General features: G+C 48.5%; 1 protein-coding gene across 1 annotated transcript in view; it reads right to left on the reverse strand.

Moving 5' to 3' along the window:
- Positions 1-5,031: 5,031 nt before the first annotated feature.
- The window catches only part of MARCHF9 (membrane associated ring-CH-type finger 9), a gene marked incomplete at its 5' end in the record, with an annotated part of 49,025 nt that continues 31,097 nt past the window's right edge, over positions 5,032-22,959 (reverse strand). The window contains 3 exons of the mRNA XM_083485213.1: positions 5,032-6,043; positions 17,454-17,646; positions 18,951-19,106. Of these exons, the coding sequence (XP_083341339.1) occupies positions 5,715-6,043; positions 17,454-17,646; positions 18,951-19,106 (678 nt within the window). The 3' untranslated portion in view covers positions 5,032-5,714. The remainder of the gene's footprint in view (positions 6,044-17,453; positions 17,647-18,950; positions 19,107-22,959) is intronic.

Genomic DNA, 22,959 nt, shown 5'->3' on the forward strand with positions numbered 1-22,959 from the left:
TTGGGCCTTGTCATCCCCTGGCCAGCTAATTGGCTGGCTCAGGGGGTGTGGCTTGCCTCATTTAAGGCAAGCGCAGCCCGGGATCTCCCTTTTTGGTCGCTCAGCTACTTTGGTTACACTGGCCTCCTCCGAAGCCTATGGAGGTCAGGGCCTAAAGCACGCCCCCGAGCTGTGACCCCAGGGGAGTCCCTAGTTGATGTGCATCAGCAGGGCTGCCCCTGCTGGTGTTAACCCTTCCCGGTCTTCAAGCAAACAGGCTGAAGCCAGATAGTTGGATAGGACCAATGCCTAAGCCAATACCAATACCGCTCTTTACCTGTAACCAATAAAGTTGTGGCCAATTTTAGCCCATTAACCTAATATAATTGTGTCACGTGTCTTTATTCCTACTGGTGGGAGGTGGGAACTCGCCACTCAACTAACCACACCCAGGAACAATAGAGGGCTTTAGCTCTGGATGGAAAACCACCACCACCACCACCTGAGATGTGGAACCTCCCAGATGTTGTTGGAATCCAACTCCTAGAATCATAGAATCATAGAATCATAGAATCATAGAATCATAGAGTTGGAAGAGACCACAAGGGCCATCGAGTCCAACCCCCTGCCAAGCAGGAAACACCATCAGAGCACTCCTGACATATGGTTGTCCTATCAGTCCCAGCCAGTATGGCCAGGGGTCAGGGATGATGGGAGTTGTAGCCCATAAATATCTGGAAGACCACAGATTCCCCACCCTTGCCCCAAGAAACAAAAGAAGAAAAACTGATTGGCCTGAGCACAGAAGGGTCCCATTTGGTGCAGAGTCAAGCCACAATCAGGGAAAGCCAGGTTCAAATTCCCACTTGGTGGTGAGGTTCTCTGAGTGACCTTGGGCCATACACACATTCACACATTCTTTCTCTGCTTATCCTACCTCATATGGTCATTGTGAAGATAAAATGGAGGAACACCACCTTAAGCTCCCTGGAGGAAAGGTGACAAGTGAATGTAATAAACAAACGCTCGTAAACTGAAAGGTAGGTCAAGAGTGGGGAACCCATAGTCCTTCGGGTGTTGGTGGACTCCTAGCTTTCATCAGCCTCAGCAAGCATAGCCAAAGGTCAAGGATGTAGTTCAGAAACATCTGGAGGTTGTCGTCCCCAGTAGGTGGTCTGGTCATAAATTCACAGGAAACAACTGGAGAGAGAGAGGGATTCACATTCAGGAGCACTGCAGATGGCTTTGACTGCTGACCACACCTGCTCAGAATCTTATGTTCTGAATTAGAGAAAAGCTTCTCCAGGAGGTGCTGCTTGATTTGAAGCACAGCTGCGGATTACAGACAGATTCGTGTATCAATAGTTCTGGGCTCATGGCAACATCAGTACAGTAATAGAAAGTCCTGATCTGTGCATGATTGGGCAGATTCGCTCTGCTTTAATTGGAGCCGAATCCTATCGTAAAACTACCTCCCAAGGTGCTGAGAACAAACAAGACCCACACGAGGGAGCTGGTGTGGAAAGCAAAAAAAGCACGGCTGCCTCCTTCATCCTCTGCTGGCCTTGTCCCGCTGGAGCTCCGCTCTGCTACAGAAATACTGCCTCAGCATTTTCAGCCGCTCTTGTGTAGTGGTTTGTCCCTAGTGGGAGTATTGACCATTTGCTTCCGTCTGTGGCTGGTCTGCTCCTCCTTCCTCCCAGCCAATCCTTTGTGGGGGCCTCAGATCATCACAAGCAGTTTGCAGGGCTCCATTGACATTTCTTAAAAGGGAAGCGTTCAGCATAGGTCAGTCTTTTAAAAGTTCTCTCTCCCCCTCGCTCTCTTTCTCTGTCGATCACAGTGCAGGAGTTGCAGCAGCGAGAATACTCTGGCTCAAAGGATTCCAAATGGTTGTGTAACAAAGGCAGAGCGATAGGGGCACCTGCCCCACAAGCCCTTGAAAAGGGTACAAAGCAGGCAAAAAAATAAAAAAGCCCAAGCAAGGAAACAGTGATTAAAATTATGTTTGCTCCATGCCATGCTTTCCTTCCAGTTTGGAACCACTTGGCCAGAGGAAAGGCGAGGTCTCAACTCACTCAGAGGCACCACTGCCACTTCTCATTGGCTCTGTGCTGCCAGCCTGCCACCGTAAAAAAGTTAAAGGACCCCTGGATGGTTAAGTCCAGTCAAAGGCGACTATGGGGTTGCAACACTCATCTCACTTTCAGGCCAAGGGAGCCGGTGTTTGTCCACAGACAGCTTTCCGGGTCATGTGGCCAGCATGACTAAACCGCTACTGGTGCACGGAGGACCGCGATGAGTGCCAGAGCGCACGGAAACGCCGTTTACCTTCCCGCCGCAGCGGTATCTATTTATCTACTTGCACTGGCATGCTTTCAAACTGCTAGGTTGGCAGGAGCTGGGACCGAGCAACGGGAACTCACCCCGTCGCGGGGATTCAAACCGCCGACATTCCGATCAGCAAGCCCGAGAGGCTCAGTGGTTTAGACCACAGCGCCACCCGCATCCCTCTACCGCAGTAGAGCACATTCAGCCACCAAGCCAAGATGAACCAAACACTGCTGATTCAACAGCAGTGGCATTGTTGTCATTGTTTCAGACAACAGCTTCTGGGGATGGGAAATGGGGGCTATCCCTCTGAGCAGTAGGAAATTGGGATTTCAGCAGCAGTGGCCGTAAAAGCTGTCAGCTGTCCATAACTCAGTACTGGTCACTGAGAGCAATGAAGAGATTGATTTTTCCTGAATTCCCCTCGGATCTTACCTGCCCCACCCAAGGGGTGGCCAGTTCATTTGAGTGAGGCGCTTAGCAAAATACCCTCTTAAGTTTCCCCTTCCGATGTCAGCCCAGTAATCTTAATGGGTGGCACCACAGCAGAAAGCAGCCGTGCTGCAATGAAGCTGGCATTTTAATTTCCAGTGTCCTGGAGCGACAGTACGTCCAGGGCAATGGGAAAAGTTAAAATGGCATCTCTCAGACCTAGCAGCCTGGCATTTAATCAGGGCAAAAGGACTAGTTAAGAAAGCCTCTTGCAAGTATGTCAGGTGGGTCACTGCTGGAGCACTGGGAAGCTGCCTGAGGATATCACATGCTGGCCCCAATCCTGAGTCCAGGGGTGACTGTTGTTTGCTAGTTGATTTTTTTACCTACTGCTTGAATTTACCCTCCCCCAGCCCGTTTTAAAAATGTGTATGCTATAAGGCAGGGGTCAGCAAACTTGTACAGCAGGGGGCCGGTCCACTGCCCCTCAGACCTTGTGGGGGGCCAGGCTATATTCTGGGGTGGGGGAGGGTGAACAAATTCCTATGCTCCACAAATAACCCAGAGATGCATTTTAAATAAAAGCACATATTCTACTCATGTTAAAAACAGGCGGATTCCCAGACCGTCCGCAGGCCGGATTGAGAAGGAGATTGGGCCAGCCACAGCCCCTGGGCTTAGTTTGCCTACCCATGCTATAAGGTCTCATGATGGGGATTGTTGGACTGGGTGCTTACCCCCACGCTTCATGAAGGGGGTTTCTCTCATCTGATTTCTCTCCTCACAACTTCCCAAGAGGATTAATTCTACCTAGACCATCCCTCACAAGCAATGATCTAGTCAACTTTTTTATACATTCACTGATGGGGTTTCTGAAAGATCCCTTGTTGTTTGGTTCCACTGCCTGTCTCCCCCTCCTCATCACCCACATTGAGCGAGCATTTTCCCTGATATCCTTAAAACCGAAATCGATGCTTTGGAAACTGCTGCCTGGGGCTACATAGACTCAACTGTTCCATGAACAAACATTTGCATTTGTTTCTGCAGAAGAGTGTCAAAATTCCAGAGGTTCCTACAGATACAGACTTCCTGAAGAAACCTATTGATAGCTACACGATAGTCAAAGATTAGGATCAGCAGCCATCTCCAGCTGCAATCTCTGTGTTGGCCCAATAAAAGATAGAAATTCACCTATTTTGTATTTCAGACTAGAGGACGAGATGTGTAAACTGCAGAGACTGTCCTGGGACTAAGAAAATTCACATCACATACACCATCCATCCCTATACTGCAAGGACCTGTATTTTGGGTCATTTTGTGGCTGCTTTCTGGCAGGTTTCAGAAAGAAAGTAGGGTTGTAGCTCTGGGATCGTGTTTATAAAGCACAAGGCCCACTCTTACTCCATTCTTCCATCGCCTTGGTGTTTCTGTTGCATCGAGAACCCCCAGCCTAATCTTTTATTCAGAAAAGAAACTCCACATTCCATACAGCCAGTCTTAACAATGTCGCAAAAATTTGCATAATATGCTTAATTTGCATAAATGCATTCCGGTTGCAGAATCTTCCTCTCAGTGGTGAATATTCTTCCAGGCGTGGAGATCGGGCTGGATGTTTAGGCTGCCTTTAAAATACTGTACATGCATGATATGCCAATGCAACTCAGAATCACACTCAGAAGAATCAAGTATGGAAGGTTTGCACCCGGGCATGTATTCACTTTGCAGAATGGCTACTAGGATTTCATATCGTCAAGGCAATTGTGAGATTCAGACACGCATACAGTAGAGCTCTCTTGGGACCATAAGACTTCAGAATGCAGGGTGTTCCTGCTCTTAAATTGTATGGATGTGTCTGCACTTTTTTTTTTAAAGGAAACCCTTCCTGAATGTAAAATTCTAAGATATCAGGGAGGTTAGCCTGGAACTCCTCACTAATGTATTATTTCCCCACAAATAGAGTTTTTGACATTGAATACTCCTTAGATTCCCCATCCCTGTCCTAAAAGTTAACGCAAAGGGATCCCTTCGCTGCATAAATGTCCCCCATCATCTCCACATGCCCGCTAGATGACACATTGCACATACCCTGACCTGACTGGAACAGACTTTTTAAACGGAAAGCGAACAACGCAACTGAAGGACACCTTCATGTATATAAACAATTCTTTATCCTTCCATTGTCAGAGAGAAGGAGAAAAGAAGAGGGGCAGAGGGAGGAAGAGAAAGAGATTTCCATGCATTAAATTAAAGATGAAATGCACAGGTAATATATCTTATTGCAAGATGCCATTTTGCTTTAAGAAACATGTTTATTGCACCATTATTATTTTGGAGGGATGGGTAAAAGTTCAGAACCTCTCTGGTTGGTGTCTCCCAGTCAGAGAGACCAATGGGATGGGTTGGAAAGGCAGGATGGGTCTTCTGGCAGGATTTCCTTTGAAAGATGAGGTAAAAATGTTTTCAAATATCTGGATTGGTTGGCGCCGAGACTCGTTCAGAAGGAACCAGGCAGGGGCTGGTTGTTGTTTTTTTTTGTGTGTGTGTTGTTGTTTTGATTTTTAAAAAAATTAAATAAATAAATAAATAAATAAAAACCCCACCACACTTCCAAGGAGTTTAGTCATAACAAAGGAGGGTCAGGGGGTTTTTTTGAGGGGGGGGGAGGGGGGTTGTCTCTCCTTTCACCACAAGCTGGATGGAGAGAGAAAGAAAAAAAATTCACATTGATGGGAGGGCAGGAAGGTGCAACCAAGTTGAGGCACTCCCCACGCACAACAAGGAAGAGGCGGGTGGGGTCTGCGGCGGCAACACCACGGAACCGGGCAAACCTCCTGCGTCGGACAGTATACAGCGTGCGGCCCGCCCCGTAAGGGCTCGGAATGGAGCCTGTGCGGAAGATGAAGGCATCAGCTTCTTCCTTCCATGGGAACCGTGGAGCCTCTCCCTCCTGGCAAAGGCCCCGTAGGCTGTTATTATACCGTCGTGACCCTCATGACAACCTCGCGGCTGGAACTGGAGCCCCCGCGATGTTCGTTAGGCCGCAGGTGGCTGAGAATGTGCAGAATTGTATAACCACAGTGATGGTTCAAAATAGTCCTAACCCGCTGGCCCCGCTGGGAGGTCCTCTCACTCCCCGAGGAGGGGTTCGTCCGTGAATTCCGCCCTCCGGGCTTTGTGCTCCCGCCAATTGGTTCCCCTAGGTCCTTGGCTTTGTCGTAGTTCAGCACCTTCCACTGCTGGTTCACCGCTTGCCAACGCTTGAATATTCGATACACCGAGGAGCCTTCGTGGATAATCAAGCCTGTCGAAAGAAGGAAGGAAATATAAGATGGTTGCCTGGGTTCAGGGCTGGGGGAACTCTGAAAATAGGGTCCAATAAGGCACCTCAGTTTCTTTTAGCCTCTCATCATGTTGGCTTGATCTTTGACTCCTCACTCTCCTTTGTTCCCCATATTCAAGCACATCACAAAAATACAGCCCTTCTTTGTCTCTTCTGCTCTTCAGCAAAGACTCAAGAAACTCTGACCCTCACCCTGCTTTTCATCTTCTCTTGCAACCTTCTCCTCTCCACCCTTCTGTGGTTTTACCTATGTCCCTTCACTTTTATCAGGCACTCTGACAAACGCATTCGCCTCACTCCTTGCTCTGACCCATATCTCCTGAAATTGCTATGTTGGCTTCCAGTCCGCTTTGTGGTCGATCTCTTTGTTCATATCATCCCAGCAACAAATCTCTGCCCAAGTCCAGAGCCCCTCCACCACCACCACCAGTCACCGCTCTTGCTCCCGCAAGGAATTCCAGTTGCCTTTCTCCCTTGCTGTCCCATGTGCTTGGAACTGCCTCCCAGCACACACCCGTGTGACCCCTCCCTCTCACTTGCACCAAATCCTTCCTCAATCCATCCCTTGGAGCCTTTGGCACAACCCAGGTTCCCTTGCTACACTTTAGGGCACAGTCCTAAGCTTGTCTACCCAGAAGTACCGTATTTTTCGCTCCATAAGACGCACTTTTTTCCTCCTAAAAAGAAAGAGGGAAAGGGGGTGTTGAAACAAAGCCGCTGATCAGCTGATCAGCAAGCGATCGGGAGGGGAGATAAGGGACTCTAGCAATAAAGGAGGCTGCCTGGGAGGGGGGAGGTAAAAGCACATGGATCCTCAGGATGTTTGTACTGGGTCACCCCAAATTCACCATCAGATCACATAGCATGTCCATGGCTACAGCCTGCACCAAAAAATCATGCATCCATTGTTTCGTGGGGCCGCAATGGCACAAAAACGTGGTTACAAAGCACGGATCCACATGGATTCTCAGGATTTTTGCATTGGGCTACCCCAAACTCACCATCAAATCACATATCATGTCTGTGGCCACAGCATGAACCACAAAAATCATACATCCACTGTTTCGTTCAGAATATATTATTTTCTTGTTTTCCTCCTCTAAAAACTAGGTGCGTCTTATGGAGCGAAAAAAACGGTACGTCAATGGGGCTTCCTCACTGGTTAAACAGGGTTAGGACTGCAGCCTAAGCCTCTAACCAAGGCCAAACACATGCAATTGGAGTGATGGCACATTATTTCACCCACTTGCCACATCCCTCCCTTTCTTCTATCAAACTTCAGATTGGATGCTCCTCAGGGCAGGGAACTGCCTTCTTGCACAACACAGGTTGAGGGTACTATATAAGCAAATGAACAAATAAATACAGTGGTACCTTGGGTCTCAAATTCCTTGGTACTCAAAAATTTGGAACCCAAACACTGCAAACCCGGAAGTGTTCTGGTTTGCCAACTTTTTTCCAGAGGCCGAACATGCTCTGTTTTGAGTGTTACTCTTCCGATTTGAGTGCCACACTTCCGTTTTGAGTCTGTCTGAGGTCTGTCTGTTTTTGCTATTTATTTAGCATTTTGTTTTTGCGGCTCTTTTTGTTGTTACTGCGTGGAACCCAGTTCAGCTACTGATTGATTGATTGTGTGACTGCAGTACATTGTTTATTGTTTTCATTTTATGGATCAATGGTCTTGCTAGATAGTAAAATTCATGTTAAATTGCTGTTTTAGGGGTTGTTTTTAAAAGTCTGGAACGGATTAATCCATTTTGCATTACTATGGGAAATCGCACTTGGTTTTGGAATGCTTTGGTTTTGGAACAGACTCCTAGAACGGATTAAGTTTGAGAACCAAGGTACCACTGTAAGAGGTGAGGTCTGAGTTCATCTGGATCGCACCTCGATCCATTTCCACCTCCAGCTTAGCCTGAGTTCGTCACTTTGCCACAAAGCACCCGTGTCACTGGAATAATTTCTCTCCTGTAGTTTTGGGCATGCTCATGCGATTTCCACGCAGGGCCTGCACATATGCGTTTGGACGGGGGAAGACCCAGGTTCAAGTCTCTGCTCAGGAACAAAGCTTTCTGGGTGGCTTTGGGCAAGGTACCATCACTCAACCCAAAGCCATTTCACAGGGCTGTTGTACAAGAAGAGACTGCGCCTTGCACAATCATTTGCACGGCCAAGTAATTCTGTTTATAGCTTGTCCTCATGATTTGTGAAGGGATATTGGAAAAGTATCCACAGGGCACAGATCCTCTGTCTTGCAAGACTTGTCACCTAGCTGTTTCTCCTGGCCACTAGTTATTAAGGGTAAAGGTAAAGAGACCCCTGATCATTAGGTCCAGTCGTGACCGACTCTGGGGTTGCAGTGCTCATCTCGCTTTATTGGCCGAGGGAGCCAGCGTTTGTCCGCAGACATCTTCCGGGTCATGTGGCCAGCATGACTAAGCCGCTTCTGGCGAACCAGAGCAGCGCACGGAAACGCCTTTTACCTTCCCACCGGAGTGGTACCTATTTATCTACTTGCACTTTGACGTGCTTTCGAACTGCTAGGTTGGCAGGAGCTGGGACCGTAACGGGAGCTCACCCTGTCGTGGGGATTTGAACCGCCGACCTTCTGATCAGCAAGCCCTAGGCTCTGTGGTTTAACCCACGGTGCCACCCGCGTCCCTCCTCTAGTTATTAGGCCGCATCTTTTCCTACGCCCCAACCACCTACCCAAAATAAAACCTGCATATCGAGCCGTTTAAGTTAAGCATATTTGCATGCATTATATGTTTCTGCACAAATGTATTTCTTGAGCGTGGGGTGTTGAGCTTTCCTGGCAGTTCCCTGGGTAGATTTTGGATTAAGTTATGTGCAGTTTTGCTCCTATTCCCTACCCAGATTAAAAAACAAAACAAAACATCAGCTTTCATTTTCCATTTTCATGGAACCCAGGCCAAGAATCAGTTTTAGTCTGGCATTCATGAACTAAGGGCAACAAAAGCTCAAGAAGATATAACTGCTTTATGCTACGAACTCTCCCTCTTACTTACTTCCCCTCCCTTTCTTTCCCATGTGCTGAGATTTAAATGTGAAGGCCCTTGGGGCAGGGACTCGTATTTTGCTTATATTGCTCTGTGGCACAACAAGTGGCATAGTCAGAAGCGTACCCAGGCTCCCTTGCACCCTCGGCAAGGAGATGTATCTGTGCCCACGTCCCTTGTGCCCTTTGCAGATGAGTCTGTGCACCTTACCCAGCGACCCAGAGCAGTGGAGGACTCCCCAAGGAGTGTGCGGACAGGCAGGTGAGCTCCGAGTCACTCCAAGCCAGAGCAGAGAGGTGCGATTTTTGCAACCTCCTGGGACCGCACTCTTGGCAGAGGGCAACCCCTAGGTATGCCACTGGGCACAGTGGTTAGAGTATCAAATTAGAACCTGGAAGAAAACAGGGTTCAAATCCCCAACTGGCCATGAAACTAACTGGGTGGCTTTGAGCCAGTCACTACAAATGTACAAATGATGGTGGCAGAGACATAATATTACATGTAAAAAGGACCCTTCCTCCCTATGATAAGGCACAGACCAGATTCTTGGTAACAAAAGGGTGTAAATGTATTATTTCATGACATGGAAACTGCCTTTACGGATCGTGCAGACTCAGGAGAGTGAATAAACAAACATCTAGGAAATGGTGGTTTTGTGATTAAGCAAATATGAAATATATTTGGCGGGAGTGTGAAATAATATGAAACCTTTAGAAATAGGTAAATATCATTATTTCGGAGATAATCAAGTAAGTTCCACCTGTCTCCTCTTCTTTGGAGCATGCCAAAATATTATGTTAACGTCACGCTTAGGGAATTGGCATATAAAATAATTCCGCAAGACTGAATGTTGCAGGGAAACTTTCCCAAAATATTGAAAACCTGGCTAAATCAGCATCACGAGTCTTTGTGAACTATGCATATCAATAAATTAGCAATGTTGATACAATTACAGCGGAATTGGTGCCCTTGAGTGTTGACCCCCATTAGCAAGGCCCTTGTGTGGTACAACACGCAACAGTCTCAGCCAGTCAGGCCCTTTGGCTGGGGTTAATGACAGGTATAGTCCAGAACATCAGGAAGGTGCAGAGTCTGGGAAGGTTTATTTGCAGGAATTTCTGAGGGATGCATTCCGTGTTTTGGAATAAGGTTGTGACAGAAGTTTGATAGATAATAACATGCATACAGAGGGCGACATGGGGGACGTGGGTAGCTCTGTGGGTTAAACCACAGAGCCTAGGACTTGCCGATCAGAAGGTTGGTGGTTCAAATCCCCGCAATGGGGTGAGCTCCCATTGCTCGGTCCCTGCTCCTGCCAACCTAGCAGTTCAGTGCAAGTAGATAAATAGGTACCGCTCCGGCGGGAAGGTAAACGGAGTTTTCGTGCGCTGCTCTGGTTTGCCAGAAGCGGCTTAGGCATGCTGGCCACATGACCCGGAAGCTGTACGCCGGCTCCCTCAGCCAATAAAACGAGATGAGCGCCGCAACCCCAGAGTTGGCCATGACTGGACCTAATGGTCAGGGGTCCCTTTACCTTTACCTAGAGGACGATATGTCTGTAACGCCTTTTTTTTGTTTCCTTATTTCTGTGCGTGTTGAAAAATAATCCCTCTCCCCCCCCCCCGCAACATATTCTGGAACTCCAAGAGACCAGCGAGTTATAAATACCATCTCCCAACTGGATGCCACCCAGGGACAATCAATTGTGCTCCCGCCATCCTCTATCGTGGGTCATTACCATGCGACACGTGTCCCTGTTGAATCAATGGGAAATGGAAAAGTCATTCATTCATTTCCCAATGACAGCGCACCGCTCGCTTCCCACAAGGGGCCTAGCTGTTATCATTCTGTCTTGCCAGAGCTCATCCATCAGTGCCACAAACGCGGCTTGGCCTCTTTAGTGAATGTCATTGGCTTCCAATTAAAAAAGGCTTTCTCTCCCTTTGACGGTGTGCGGTGCTGGAGGTAAAATCTCTAGCCATCTGCTGAGGAACCCAAAGGCAAAGGCAGCCACAGGGCATACCAAGCCCTAATTATGCCGCCCACGCCTTCAACCACGCACGAGGCCATCGACAAAGGCACATGACACAAAAGCTGCCGCCAATCTTCTCATCAGGACACACCTTTGGAGAAAAGGTTAACTGCGGCCCACTGAACAGATTAAACATGCATCTAAATAATATCGCGGTTTCCCAGGAGCACAGTGCTTGAACCAGGGACCTTGGCTCTGAGAACCTAGTGGCTATTAAGCTCAGTGGCAGAGTGCAAGGCTTTGCATGTCTACCAGCTCCACCTGGTACGCAGGCTAAGACCCTACCTGCCTGCGGACTGTCTCACCAGAGTGGTGCATGCTCTAGTTATCTCCCGCTTGGACTACTGCAACGCGCTCTACGTGGGGCTACCTTTCAAGGTGACCCAAAAACTGCAATTAATCCAGAATGCGGCAGCTAGACTGGTGACTGGGAGTGGCCGCCGGGACCACATAACACCGTTCCTGAGAGATCTGCATTGGCTCCCAGTACGTTTCAGAGCACAATTCAAAGTGTTGGTGTTGACCTTTAAAGCCCTAAACGGCCTCGGCCCAGTATACCTGAAGGAGCGTCTCCACCCCCATCGTTCTGCCCGGACGCTGAGGTCCAGCGCCAAGGGCCTTCTGGCGGTTCCCTCACTGCGAGAAGCCAAGTTACAGGGAACCAGGCAGAGGGCCTTGTTGGTAGTGGCGCCCGCCCTGTGGAACACTCTCCCATCAGATGTCAAAGAGATAAACAACCTGACATTCAGAAGACATCTTAAGGCAGCCCTGGTTAGGGAAGTTTTTAATGTATGACATATTAGTGTATTTTTGGTTTTTGTGGAAGCCGCCCAGAGTGGCTGGGGAGACCCAGCCAGATGTGCGGGGTACAAAGAATAAATTATTCTTATTCTTATTATTACTTCTTTCATGTCCTGCTTCTGAGCTTCGGTGGAAGAATCTGGGTTGGCACTGTGACAAACAGAATGGCAGGCTAAAGTGGACCTTTGGTCTGCATCGGGCAGGCATCCTTTAGTTTCCTTGGCTGCTCACAGCTTTTACTGGGGACAGATTGCGCATGAAAACCTGTAAAATTGGCGTGCTCCGACCGAGGTAGGCAGATTTAGGGGTTTTATGGCACTATGGCAACTAGGCCATATTGAGCCCAACACGGACGTCTGCTGTAAGCAGTTGTCTCCCATCTCTCCCATGCTGTTCAAGCATAAACTTTATTCTGTCAGCAATCAGGCTTCATTCCCAAGGTATTTTATGAACTATTTCAAAACACAAACACGCAAAACAAACATAAATCTGGCACTTGGATTAATATCTTCACTCAGAAAAGGAAGTCAGGTCCAAACGTCCAGAGATCACGGGAAGACACAATTAAATGAATGTGTGCACACAGCACCATTGAACGGTCTGGGAGCATCTGATGCTGCAGCCAGCGAAGGCCTGGCTCATCCCCTGAATGGGTGGCCACAGGCAGCCCCACAGAACACCATAGATATTGACCGTATTTTTCGCTCTATAGGACGCACCGGACCATAGGAGGGGGAGAACGGGGGGGGGGATTCTCCCCCTCTCTGCACAGCGCCCCTTCAGCGAAGCGGCAGGAGAAACGGAGCCCCTTCCATTTCTCCTCCCGCTTTGCTGAAGGGGCGCTGCACAGAGGGAAAACTGTGCAGCGCCTCTTCAGCGAAGCGAAGCCCGGAGAGCGATAGGGATCGGTGTGCACCGACCCCTCTCGCTCTCCAGGCTTCAGGCGGCTATCCGCAAGCCTTCAGAGCACAGCGGGAACTCCTGCTGCGCTCCAAAAGGCTTGCGGATAGCTGCCTGAAGCCCCCGAAGCGCAACACGAAAGCAACGCAAAGCCTCCGGAGCACGGGGGGAGCTCTCCCTCTGCGCTTCGGAGGCTTTGCGTTGCTATCGCTGAAGCCAAGGAGCCTACATTCGCTCCATAAGACGCACACACATTTCCCTTTAATTTTTGAAGGGGGAAAAGTGTGTCTTATAGAGCGAAAAATACGGTAAAGGGATGCATGCACCACAAAATGAATGTGGCTGTGCCTCCGAGTCTCTGGTTCTGAAAAGCTGTTTGCTATGCTATGTATAGCCTTCGACACATAATCATTACAATGGGTTCAACTGAGTTCCCAATTTCCCCCCACCCATGGGTTATTGCAGCATTATTTCTCTGCCCCCCCTCCCCCGAACTCATCATCATGTTGAGTATTAAAAGTACTGGAATTGTGTTATGTAAATCACCCAGGGATCTAGAGGGGGGTGATTGGCTTATTACACTTGATGTCACCATAGACGGTTGGCACACAAGAGGGGAAACAGAAGTGAGGGGGCAGATGGATCCAGAAGGTTGTGTTGAGGTTGAGAGTGGGGAGAGGATGAGGACTGGATGGTTAGTAAACTACACTATGACATGCCAGCCTAGATGACTAGCGGCTCCTCCTTCCTCTGAGGATATTAGCTCCAAGGGTCACAGCAGATACACTGCATGAGTTAGAGGCCTGGGACTAATTTGTGTATTACGGCATTGGACAATTGATATACCGTATTTTTCGCTCTATAAGACCATAAGATGCACCTAGTTTTTGGAGGAGGAAAACAAGAAAAAAAGTATCCCAGAAGCCAGAACAGCAAGAGGGTTCGCTGCACAGCGAAAGCAGCAATCCCTCTTGCTGTTCTGGCTTCTGGGATAGCTGCGTAGCCTGCATTCGCTCCATAAGACGCACACACATTTCCCCTTACTTTTTAGGAAGGAAAAAGTGAGTCTTATAGAGCAAAAAATACGGTAATTTGTGTCACCACTTTCCTGAATGCGGTGTGCGTCAAAGCACAATTTGTGGCTTACACCTTAACATATATTTCCCCTTTAAATTAAATCCTGCTATTGGTCCTTGAGCCACTTAATGGGTCTCGGCTTCTGCTGTCTCACTGTTTCAGATCCTTCAGCAATTTTTGCCATCCCATTTTCAAGACTCATCTCTGTAGCCATGAGGCCTAGAAACCTTAAGAGAGGAGAGCTGGGTTTCTAAAGCCTGTGGCATCCTGATGAAGGAATGGGTTTCCCAAACCCAAAAATGACTATGCAGGCAGTTTGGAACTGCACCAAAATCCCTACTTTTCCTTAGCTAAAATCCATTAACTTGAGCTCTGAGTCAATGTATAAACAAAAACCCGGCCGTGCTCAGAGCCCTCTCCTTTATCAGTTTGTGACGGCAGGGATGACCCTGACTGCACCAGTAGAACAGAGAAAGACACAGCTGTACCTTATCTTATGTGCTGATCACAAAAAACACACAGACCTAAGTCCGGAACAACACCAGAAGCGTGTTCCCAGAGATGATGACCTCTTCCTCCAAGATAAGAGTAGGAAGAGGAAGATCCTTTTATGGTCAGAAGTACAGGAAGGAATTCCCTTTTATGGTTAAGAATACCAGAGCAAGAACATATGTGATGTCAACCTGCGTACATAGGCTGACATCGTTGGATTTATATGGGAAGGAGGGAGAGGGTGCCTGGAGGATATATATACTGCATGAAACTTGTCATTTCTTTGGACTTGCTGTGGACTTGATCACGCAAGTGCCTTCTGCTATCCAGAGAGCAGAATAAACTCTTTCTTCGAACCAATCTCAGTGTCATTTGACTTCCTACCTCCTGTCCCGGAGCAATGCAGACCCAATCGGTGAACTCAAATGAGGCTACACTGAGGCTTTTGTTAACGTTTCATTGCTGGCTGGTTTGTGTCTGTTAAGCCTGCGCTAAGAGCCAATTCCGACATTTTACCCATACAGATCTGTGGAGACCTATGTCTTACAGCTTGCTGTCATTTCCCCTTGTGTTCAGAATGTGGGTGTGTTTTCTCTTTCCTGCTTCCAAGTGATTCTCAGAAAATTCCAAACACCTCCAGGCCCCTTGGGATGTTTGTGTGTGTGGACAGGCGAGACGTTGCATTGTGCTGTAATCATTCTACGCTTTGACTGACCCTGCCACTTATAGGGGAAAGATGTATCTCACTGGCAGAGCATCTCCTCTGCATGTAGGGAGTCCCAGATTCAATATCTGGCTTTTCCAGGCAGGGCTGGGAATGTCTCCTGTGTGAAACCCTGGAGAGTGACTGGCAGGCTGGGGATACAATTGTAGATCGGCCAATGGGCAGACTCAGTATAAAGCCAGCTTCCTATGTTCCTGGTTCTAGGAAAACAAATGGTCCCCACAGAAGCAGTGGCTAATTTCTAAAATAAAAGGTGCTGGGACTAACTTCAGCAGGGAAGCCATACTTCCCTCCTGTCAGGTTTTTATTCCTATTCTCAGGCAAGGTATGGTATGCCTGGTATGCCCCACGGAGAGCCTCAAGGTCCATAAATAACAACACCCTAGTGGTCCCAGGCCCTAAGGAAGTTAGATTGGCTTCAACCAGAGCCAGGGCCTTTTCAGTACTGGCCCCAACTTGGTGGAACGCTCTGTCTCATGAGACCAGGGCCCTGCAGGATCTGATTTCTTTCCGCAGGGCCTGTAAGACAGAGTTGTTCCGCCTGGCCTTTGGATTGGAGCCAATTTGATTCCCTCCCCCCCCCTTTTCTTTTTTCTTTTCCTTCTCCTGCAATGAGGCTACATTTTAATATTTTAATGTTCCATTATTTTAATGTTGTATTTTATTTTTGTTTTCAAGTTGTAATCATTCATCTTGTTTTTATTATTGCTTGTAAGCCGCTCTGAGCCCGGGCTTGGCTGGGGAGGGTGGGGTATAAATAAAAAATTATTATTATTATTATTATTACTATTAAGGTGCAACTGGCCATCAGTGGCGAAAGCAAGGTACTCTGCAGAGGCTCAGAAACCACTCTCCACAATATCATTACCAGGCATGGGGCTGGGCCCAGGCTCTGAATAAAGGTTCTGGGGCTGAGTTTGGGGGTTTGAAAATTCTGTGTCTAGAATGTATGTATACATTCATTGCCCTATATAAACTATGCAAATTAAGAACACCGATACAGTTCGTTTTGTATATTTCCCCCTAGGGTAAAGGGACCCCTGACCGTTAGGTCCAGTTGCGGATGACTCTGGGGTTGCGGCGCTCATCTCGCTTTACTGGCCGACGGAGCCGGCGTACAGCTTCCGGGTCACGTGGCCAGCATGACTAAGCCGCTTCTGGCGAACCAGAGCCGCGCACGGAAACTCCGTTTACCTTCCCGCCGGAGCGGTACCTATTTATCTACTTGCACTTTGACATGCTTTTGAACTGCTAGGTTGGCAGGAGCTGGGACCGAGCAAAGGGAGCTCACCCCGTCATGGGGATTCGAACTGCGACCTTCTGATTGGCGAGCCCTAGACCAGGGGTAGACAACCTAAGGCCCGTGGGCTGAATGCGGCCCAATCACCTTCTCAATCCGGCCCGCGGACGGTCTGGGAATCAGCCTGTTTTTACATGAGTAGAGTGTGTGCTTTTATTTAAAATGCATCTCTGGGTTATTTGTGGGGCATAGGAATTTGTTCCATTTTTTCCCCAAAATATAGTCCGGCCCACCAGATCGTCCGAGGGATGGTGGACCGGCCCCCGGCTGAAAAAGGTTGCTGACCCCTGCCCTAGGCTCTGTGGTTTAGCCCACAGCGCCACCCGCATCCCATATTCCCCCCCTAGCAAGGGGGAAATAGGAAAGCAAAGAACTGGAGCCCCCGTCCTTCCCAAAGGAAATCTTAATCAGCCCCTCCCACCTCTGCACCCGGGACCCAATAAGATATTGGTAACTATTTACCATTTCCACATCCTTAAACTCTCCCTCTCTGTATATATGATTTACTTAGATTTTTGGGCTGACAAATTCTGAACGCGGTAACAATAGGCTTGCATGATGTCCAGGAACACAAACAGCTCTGCAATTTAATAACGCCAGAGGGGCTGGGGAAGGTGGGTGAAGGAGATTTTAACACACGGTGGCTAATCGTTACAATCTCAAGCAAAAGTAGGATGCAAGAAAACTTGTCTACAGAGAGCTGCTTTCTGACCTCAATAGAAGCATACATTCTCCATCCTAATCTCATTTCCTGTGTTACTGGGCTGCCAAGACTATTGCCAGGAGGCACTAATTCAGAACTGGCCTTTCCTAATGGTTAGAAATCTCCTGAAATCTACCATCAAATTCCTTTGCATCGAGTTCCACAAGGGAATCACAGAGCGGACGAAGCATTGATTTTCCTTTTCCCTGCATCCAGCAAGCTGCAGGGATCATGCTAGCAGAGAGAGCAAAACAGGGGGAACCCTCCCGTTTGGTTTTTTTTTAAGCAACGGAAGCAGGCTTGGCTGGCTGGACTCACTCACCTATGCAGACGATGTCCATAAAGCCGTACATCCCATAACAGATCTGGAAGAGCAGGTCCTGCCGCTGCCACTTGGCCGAGGGGCTGAGCGATGACCAGATGAGCCACGAGATGCTGGCGATGAGGAAGAGGGAACCCAGGATGATGGCTGCGATCTGTACCTTTTCGATCACCGTCAGGGAAATCGCCTGCCACTGGGGGCGGGGAGGAAAAACAGCACATGGGAGCAAACGCCGGCAAGGTGCTTTTGCCAAATGATGGGCAGAACAAGCCAAGACGGGATTTTCCCATGAGGCCGAGGGGTGCAGCATCTTAGGGCGTCGATGCACAACAAATGCAATACGGAGAGCTTGGGCATTGGCAAAAATCATTCTGCTACAAATATACAACTGTTTAGGGAAGTTTTTAATGTTTGATGTTTTATTCTGTTTTTAATGTGTTGGGAGCTGCCCAGAGTGGCTGGGGGAACCTAGCCAGATGTGTGGGGTATATAACAACAACAACAACAACAACATTAATTACGGCCCGATCCAAGGGTTGTAGCCAGTGCTAGCCCTGTTCAGAAAGGAACCACTGAAATTGATAGACATGACTAACTTAGACCCATCAATTTCAATGGGTCTACTCTGAAAAGGACTATTCCCCATGCTGCTGTTTCCCATGGCTTCCTTTCCACACCCTGTGACCAAACCAGGTAATGGGAATAGAACGGGGGGGGGGGGGTAATGCCACAGGACAGTGGTTTTTGGAATGTGCTACAGGATATATCCTCAGGTTCCTTGAGAACTTACTAATCTCCTTACTGAGGAAGGCTTGAGAACGGCAAACAGGTTTCTCCAATGTGCAATCACAGGGGGCGCACTGAATGCTTCATGCCCTCAGTTGGTGGAGCAATGCTGAAGCGCAATAAAGGCTTCACCAGGTGAAATGTGCACCACACAGCACAATGGGTGAGGAATGTACGGCCATCAGAATCTTTTTTGAGGTAGTTAAGACTGCTTGGCAGGCCTAGATGTGTATGTGTGCTCTCACACATGCGCATCATCTGCCATACTTTGCTGTTGACTCCCCTTCTCCCTGCAACATGTTGCCTGCTGGTAAAAAAATAATTCACCAACCAGGGTTTTAGCAGACCCTCCAAGTGTCCCTATATTCCAGGGACAGCCCCAGATTTACAGAAGCCGTCCCGGTTTCCGATTTGACCCCAGAATGTCCCGCTTTTCCTTAGGACATCCCTATTTTCATTGGAGATATGTTGGAGGGTATGGAATTATGTGACCCCCGAGCCGAGCAGATAAGTAACTATACAAGACATCAGAAGGCAGCCCAGCATAGGGAAGTTTGTAAAAAAAATGTTTAACGTTTTATTGTATTTTTTAATATGTTTGAAGCCACCTAGAATGGCTGGGGCAGCCCAGTCATGTGGACAGGGTACAAATAGTAAGCTTTTCATCAGAGAAATGTTGTAGGGTATGGCTTTAGCCGTTTCGGTGCTTACCTGCAAGGGATTCTTTGTGCTAATGGCTAAGACCTGGTATTTGAAGTAGCACAGCTCGCAGCTCCAAGAACCTCTCTCGCTGATCCAGCGAATCAGGCAGGGCTGGTGGGTGCAGCGGACAGACCCGTCGCAGCGACATGGGCTTAACAGCTCCCCCTGCAAGGAAGAAAGCAACGGAGAGTCAGGGAGGTCTTCGCTTACTGGCTACAAGCTTCCTGGACCCCGCTGCCGAGACTTCACAGAAGCTACCCAGGCCTGTAGGAGTACCCAGTACCAATCATTACAAACCATCACCACCACCAAGAGGATTCTGGGTAACACCGGCCATCTCTAAGCCTAGAGTCCACTAAAGGTAAAGGGACCCCTGACCATTAGGTCCAGTCGTGGCCGACTCTGGGGTTGCGGCGCTCATCTCGCTTTATTGGCCGAGGAGCCGGCGTACAGCTTCTGGTTCATGTGGCCAGCAGGACTAAGCCGCTTCTGGCAAACCAGAGCAGTGCACAGAAACGCCATTTACCTTCCCGCCAGAGTGGTACCTATTTATCTACTTGCACTTTGATGTGCTTTCGAACTGCTAGGTTGGCAGGAGCAGGGACCGAGCAATGGGAGCTCACCCTGTCGCAGGGATTCGAACCGCCGACCTTCTGATCGGCAAGTCCTAGGCTCTGCCGATCCATTAGGTCTCCTCTATTTAAGAAACCACCACCACACCACACCACAGAAGCGAGCCTGGTTCGTTAGTGCTGCCTGCTTAATGTGCTGGCAAGGAGAGCAATTAGCATCAATATTTCAAGCTCGCTTGCAGGAAGTATTAATGATAGGTTAGGGATATATGCCTGGACAAGGAAATTGCTGTAGATTCCTGTCAGCTGGGGGGTGGGCAGAGCAAGAGGTCACTACTGGGTCTCTGGCCACGTATCCCAACAGCAGCAAAATCCTGTTGCTAAGAACACAGCAACAAAGGAGGAAAGGGACAGGCTGCAGAGAGAAAGCAAGCAAGCAGGGTAGCCAATGACTGGATTAGTCAATTGGTAAAGGAAATTAGGAGCAAGCTCTCAGCTGGATGGAGTGGCCCGTTGGTGCTTGGCATTACCTTAAACATGCGGGCTTAAGTTGCTCACTTTGATATTGAAAGGAGGTAGGGAGTCATGTAGGGATGTTGGTGGCGCTGTGGGTCAAACCACAGAGCCTAGGGCTTGCCGATCAGAAGGTCGGCGGTTCAAATCCCTGCGACGGGGTGAGCTCGGTCCCTGCTCCTGCCAATCTAGCAGTTCGAAGGCACGTCAAAGTGCTAGTAGATAAATAGGTACCACTCCGGTGGGAAGGTAAACGGCGTTTCCGTGCGCTGCTCTGGTTCGCCAGAAGCGGCTTAGTCATGCTGGCCACATGACCCGGAAGCTGTACGCCGGCTCCCTCAGCCAGTAAAGCGAGATGACCGCCACAACCCCAGAGTCGGCTACAACTGGACCTAATGGTCAGGGGTCCCTTTACCTTGACCTAGGGAGTCATGTGGCTCAAGGCTGGCTTTCCATGGAGAATGGCCTGCCCCAGCCCAAAAATGGAAAATGAGTGATGTCCCAACTAAAGAAGAATGGCAACATAAGCTGATGGAATATTCACTGCTTGCGGACTTAACAGATACAGTGGTGCCCCGCAAGACAAATGCCTCGCAAGACGGAAAACCCGCTAGACGAAAGGGTTTTCCGTTTTGGAGGTGCTTCGCAAAACGAATTTCCTATGGGCTTGCTTCGCAAGACGACAGTGTCTTGCGAGTTCCTGCTGGGTTTTTTTCCTCCCCCCCCTTTTCTAAGCCGCTAAGCCGCTTATCAGCTGAGAAAACCCGCTAGACGAAAGGGTTTTCCGTTTTGGAGGTGCTTCGCAAAACGAATTTCCTATGGGCTTGCTTCGCATGACGACAGTGTCTTGCGAGTTCCTGCTGGGTTTTTTTCCTCCCCCCCCCTTTTCTAAGCCGCTAAGCCGCTTATCAGCTGATCCGATCAGCAGATAAGCCGCTAAAAGCCGCTAATAGCGCTAATCCGTTAATCCGTCAATGGGCTTGCTTCGCAAGACGAAAAAACCGCTAGACGAAGAGAATCACAGAACGGATTCTTTTCGTCTTGCGAGGCACCACTGTAGAACAAGAGAACAAGAAGAGCATATGTTTAGAGAAGATTGGAAAGTGTTTATTGAATATAAGGGGGGAAATTGTGTACACTTAAAAACGTGGGCAGCATTAAGTGAAATTCAGCAGTGTAAATAAGTTTTGATGGATGTAATAATGGAATACTGAGTGGTTTAGTTTATGTAAAACATGCAGGGATTTTATGATATGCAAAATGAACCATGGAAAGAGAAGAAGGGAAGTCACTGATATTTTAAGGGTGTTTAAACGAGTATTCTAAATTGTGAAACAGAAAAGGTAATAAAAATTATATGCAGTATATAAAAAAAGAGAACGTTGTGCCCCCAATAGCTGTCAGAGGGCGGGGCTTGGCAAAAACCTGACGCTGGGCCCAAATAAAGAGCAAGAGAAGGAGCCACACCAGGGCCCCACACAGCTGCTTTCTCTTCCAATTTAAGTGGCAAGTTTAACACAGGCAAAGCCACACTGGACCAGGCCAGTGGCCCATATATTCTAGCATCCTGTTCTCCCGGTGGCTGACCAGAAGGCCACAAAGAGCAGGACATGAGCACAACAGCACCCTCTCCATATCTGTGTCATTTGGCCCTAGCTTGGAGGACCAGTGGGCAGAGGGTGAGCTCTCTAACGATGACTTTACTGGGGATTGTTTTACAGTTCTGCTTCCCCTGTAGAGGCACCCCCACCACCATTAGCTAACAGAAGCGGTCCTCGAATTCTGATGTTGACTCTTGCTTGATGGGTGAAGGATACAGAGGGTCGTGCATGTATAAAAACTAGCCTACTGTACAAAATTACATTAGTGACTAGGGCTGGGCGATATCTGGTTTTCAACATTGTGATATATCACCAGCTAAACATTCTGGTGGTGCTGTGGGTTAAACCACAGAGCCTAGGACTTGCCAATCAGAAGGTCAGCGGTTCGAATTCCCACGCTCCCGTTGCTCGGTCCCTGCTCCTGCCAACCTAGCAGTTCGAAAGCACGTCAAAGTGCAAGTAGATAAATAGGTACCGCTCCTGCGGGAAGGTAAACGGCGTTTCTGTGCACTGCTCTGGTTCACCAGAAGCGGCTTAGTCATGCTGGCCACATGACCCGGAAGCTGTCTGCAGACAAACCCGGCTCCCTCGGCCAATAAAGCGAGATGAGCACTGCAACCCCAGAGACGGTCACGACTGGACCTAATGGTCAGGGGTCCCTTTACCTTTTAAACATTGTGATATGCTGATCTATCACAATGCCTGAAGTAAGTATGGAGCTATGTAGAGGCAACTGGCCGGCTTCACAGTTTTCCTCACATTGTGATTTTTGCATAACCCACCTACCATGATTGGTGATTTACTGCCTGGTCAAAAATGGTGAAACCGTTATCACGATGTGGACTTCAAACCAGTTTTGGAGGATAATCAGTATGTCACCTAGCCCTGTTAAGTGACCCCCACCTACTTTCCCCCCTGCCCACCACTGCCATGTGGCCCTCAAAAGGTTCACTAGAAGGGAATGTGGCCTTTAGGCTGAGGAAAAGTGCCCCCACCCCTGATCTAGCACAGTAACAATAAGCAAGAGAAGGAAACAGAAAGATAAGCAAAATTAGAAGAACGTTTCAAAGTTTACGTCAGACCTTTGAGTGGCACAAAACCATTGGGAAGGAAAGCGGCTTTGAATAATTCAATTATGTTCCTATTGTTACAGTTGTGGGCCTCTGCAGAATTATTAAAAATCCAGCCTTCTATTTTCAGTCATTTAAGCAGGAAGATGAGACAAGACAGGAGAAGATTTAAAAAGAGGTAAAGGAAATGGGGATGAGTTTGTGCGCAAGGAGTTAAGACTGACGGTTCATGGCAGGTGCTGCTATGCTCACAGCACACCAG

Source organism: Podarcis liolepis (genome assembly GCF_965112155.1).
Source record: "Podarcis liolepis genome assembly, chromosome: 2".
Lineage (NCBI taxonomy): Eukaryota > Metazoa > Chordata > Lepidosauria > Squamata > Lacertidae > Podarcis > Podarcis liolepis.